Source organism: Diorhabda sublineata, chromosome Y, assembly GCF_026230105.1.
Source record: "Diorhabda sublineata isolate icDioSubl1.1 chromosome Y, icDioSubl1.1, whole genome shotgun sequence".
Lineage (NCBI taxonomy): Eukaryota > Metazoa > Arthropoda > Insecta > Coleoptera > Chrysomelidae > Diorhabda > Diorhabda sublineata.
The window spans coordinates 758,971-761,657 of NC_079486.1; the positions used below are offsets into that span (position 1 = coordinate 758,971).

At 36.6% G+C, this 2,687-nt stretch overlaps 1 protein-coding gene across 1 annotated transcript; it reads right to left on the reverse strand.

Moving 5' to 3' along the window:
* Positions 1-510: 510 nt before the first annotated feature.
* LOC130451979 (uncharacterized) lies at positions 511-1,806 on the reverse strand. Its single transcript, XM_056791337.1, has one exon. The coding sequence runs from the start codon at positions 1,804-1,806 to the stop codon at positions 511-513; it is 1,296 nt and encodes a 431-aa protein (XP_056647315.1).
* Positions 1,807-2,687: the final 881 nt, after the last annotated feature.

Genomic DNA, 2,687 nt, shown 5'->3' on the forward strand with positions numbered 1-2,687 from the left:
CACCGCAGGTTACTTCCATAATGGTATTACCTACAAGTAGATTACCTCCGTTAGATAACTTGTTATCATGCGCATTAGGTATGGCGATATGTTTCGCTTTTTCAAGCTGTCAGCTATTCCTCTCCATGGTGCGGAGTTGAATGCATTTCTTACATCTAACGTTACAAGTAAGCATATCTTACGGTTTGCCCATGCCACATGTTTTGCTTCTTTTGCGATTTCTAGAACTCTAGCTAGTGCATCCACAGTGGAAATACCTTTCTGAAATCCAAACTGAGAGTTGCTAAAACCTCCTCTTGCTTCTATTTCTGCAAGTAATCTATTTTTGACGAGGTGTTCAAGAATTTTTCTCATGCAGTCCAGGAGACGTCCTGTATGACGTTTTCAAATCGTCCTTTTTTTTGGGCTTTTCTATTAGTACTAGTTTCGCCACTTTCCATATTTTGGGAAATTCCCCCGCATACAGTTGTCTGTTCATCACATCGAGGCACTTTTCTGGCCGGTATTTCACTACACACTACACACTGGTGATAGCTTATCTGGTCCAGCCGCCTTCTTTGGTTTTATTTTATTTGCTGCCGTTACAAGTTCTTCCTGTGTCCATGGTATTATATCCGTCCTCACCATGTCAATATGTGGCCAGGTGGTTATTTCATATTTTGGAAATAGTCCACTTGCTTCCTTAAGTATGATATCCTGTGAGATTTCTGTTTTCGGTCTTAGTAGAAATCTTTTTGTCACTATTTGGTAGCCTTTTCCCCAAACATCGTTTTGAACTTCCTCTATAACAGTTTTCCAGGAGTGTTTCTTCGCGTCTTTTATCATTTTTTTCAAGTAATTTCTTTTTTCTTTATATTCGGCTCTTGCTTTCTCTCTTTCTTCGACTGTGCTTCCGGATATTCTGTTTGCACATGTCATGTATCTCTTTTTACAAAGGCATTCTTTTCTGGCCTCACTGATCTGTGATGACCACCAGTATACTGGTTTTCTCTTTCCACTATAGTTGTATGTGGGCTGAAATGTGCGTTGACAAGCCTTTTTAATAGCCGCCATGAGACCTTGAGGGTTTAGGGTGTCTGTTTCTTCTCGTATTTTTTGTTTTATCTCAGATATGAAGTATTGGATTTTCTTTTCTTCTATTTTCCATCCTTTAATAATTTTTTCAGGAGCTACTTTTTGTGTTTCTAAAGACGGTATCTCAAAGAAGATGTAATTGTGATCAGACAATGTTTCTTGGTCCAGTACTTGCCAACTCCCAAACATTTTGTTTATATCATTTGAGACAAAGGTGACATCTATATGTGATGAACTGTTTCCTCGGGAAAAAGTAGGAGTATTTCCATGATTTAGTGAAACCAAATCTAGGTCTGCGGCCCATTCAGACAACATATCACCCCTTTTGTCATTTTCAATCGACCCCCATATTGCCGCCTTCGCGTTAAAATCTCCAGCTATTAAGCATTTCTTATTGCGCGTTCCAATGGCGTCTTTGAGTTGGTTCAGAATTATTCCGAATACTTCTAATGTAAGGTTAAGTGATATGTAACAACTAAAAACGACTAATTCTGTGTATTCAATCCACACGAAGCCCTTGCCTCGTCCGCTATTTAGGACACGAATATCGTTATTGGTAATGCCTATAGCTGCATCAAAATTTTCATCAACGTACCATTTTGAGTCTTTTATGAGTATTTTATTCGGTTCACTCACTATTGAAATGTCTATATTGTTCACTATTATTGTTTGCTTTAGCAGATCGTGTGCAGGTCGCCTGCGACCTAGATTTATTTGTACAAATTTAGCCATTTCTTAGCCTGTTCCCACTATATCGCCTTTTGTGCGTACCATTTTGAGTCTTTTATGAGTATTTTATTCGGTTCGCTCACTATTGAAATGTCTATATTGTTCACTATTATTGTTTGCTTTAGCAGATCGTGTGCAGGTCGCCTGCGACCTAGATTTATTTGTACAAATTTAGCCATTTCTTAGCCTGTTCCCACTATATCGCCTTTTGTGATATCTCTTCGGTATCTTGGGCAACGCATCGTGTGTGGTCTGTGACCAGATTCACTACACATTAAACAGTAAGATTTCTCAGTGCATTTATTCTTTTGGTGTCCCTCCTTTCCGCAGTTTTTGCAGCATTTGGATCGATCAGGTCCGCTACATTGCCACGTCGTGTGTCCAATACCCCAGCATTTGTAACATGTTAGCACATTAACTCTCTGCCTAACGGTGCAGCTTACAAAAACCTATTCTTATATTTCCCTTATCCGTAAGTTTTTTACCAGTTTTTTTGTCAACTAGAACGGTTGCGATCTGAGTCTCTCGGAAACCAGGACGAAGATTACTGACTGAAACATAATCTGTTTATATCATTTATATCATATTTATTTCATATATATATATATATATATATATATATATATATATATATATATATATATATATATATATATATATATATATATATATATATATATATATATCGTTTGGGCGAAAATCGAAGGTTATCCATGGTGGCCGGCTATGGTGGAAGAAGAAAAAATTGTTAATTTTCTCAATAAAGTTTGTTAAAAAATCATTTTTTCCAATTAATTTTATGCAAATCATTTTTTATACCTAATTTCAACAGTTTCAGCCTTATCCTTAAATTTCAGAAAAAAATTCAATTATATTGTTATTAA

What these genes read in the sequence shown, in the direction of transcription:
- LOC130451979 (XM_056791337.1), bottom strand. Translation starts at nt 1,806, where the DNA reads ATGGCTAAATTTGTACAAATAAATCTAGGTCGCAGGCGACCTGCACAC.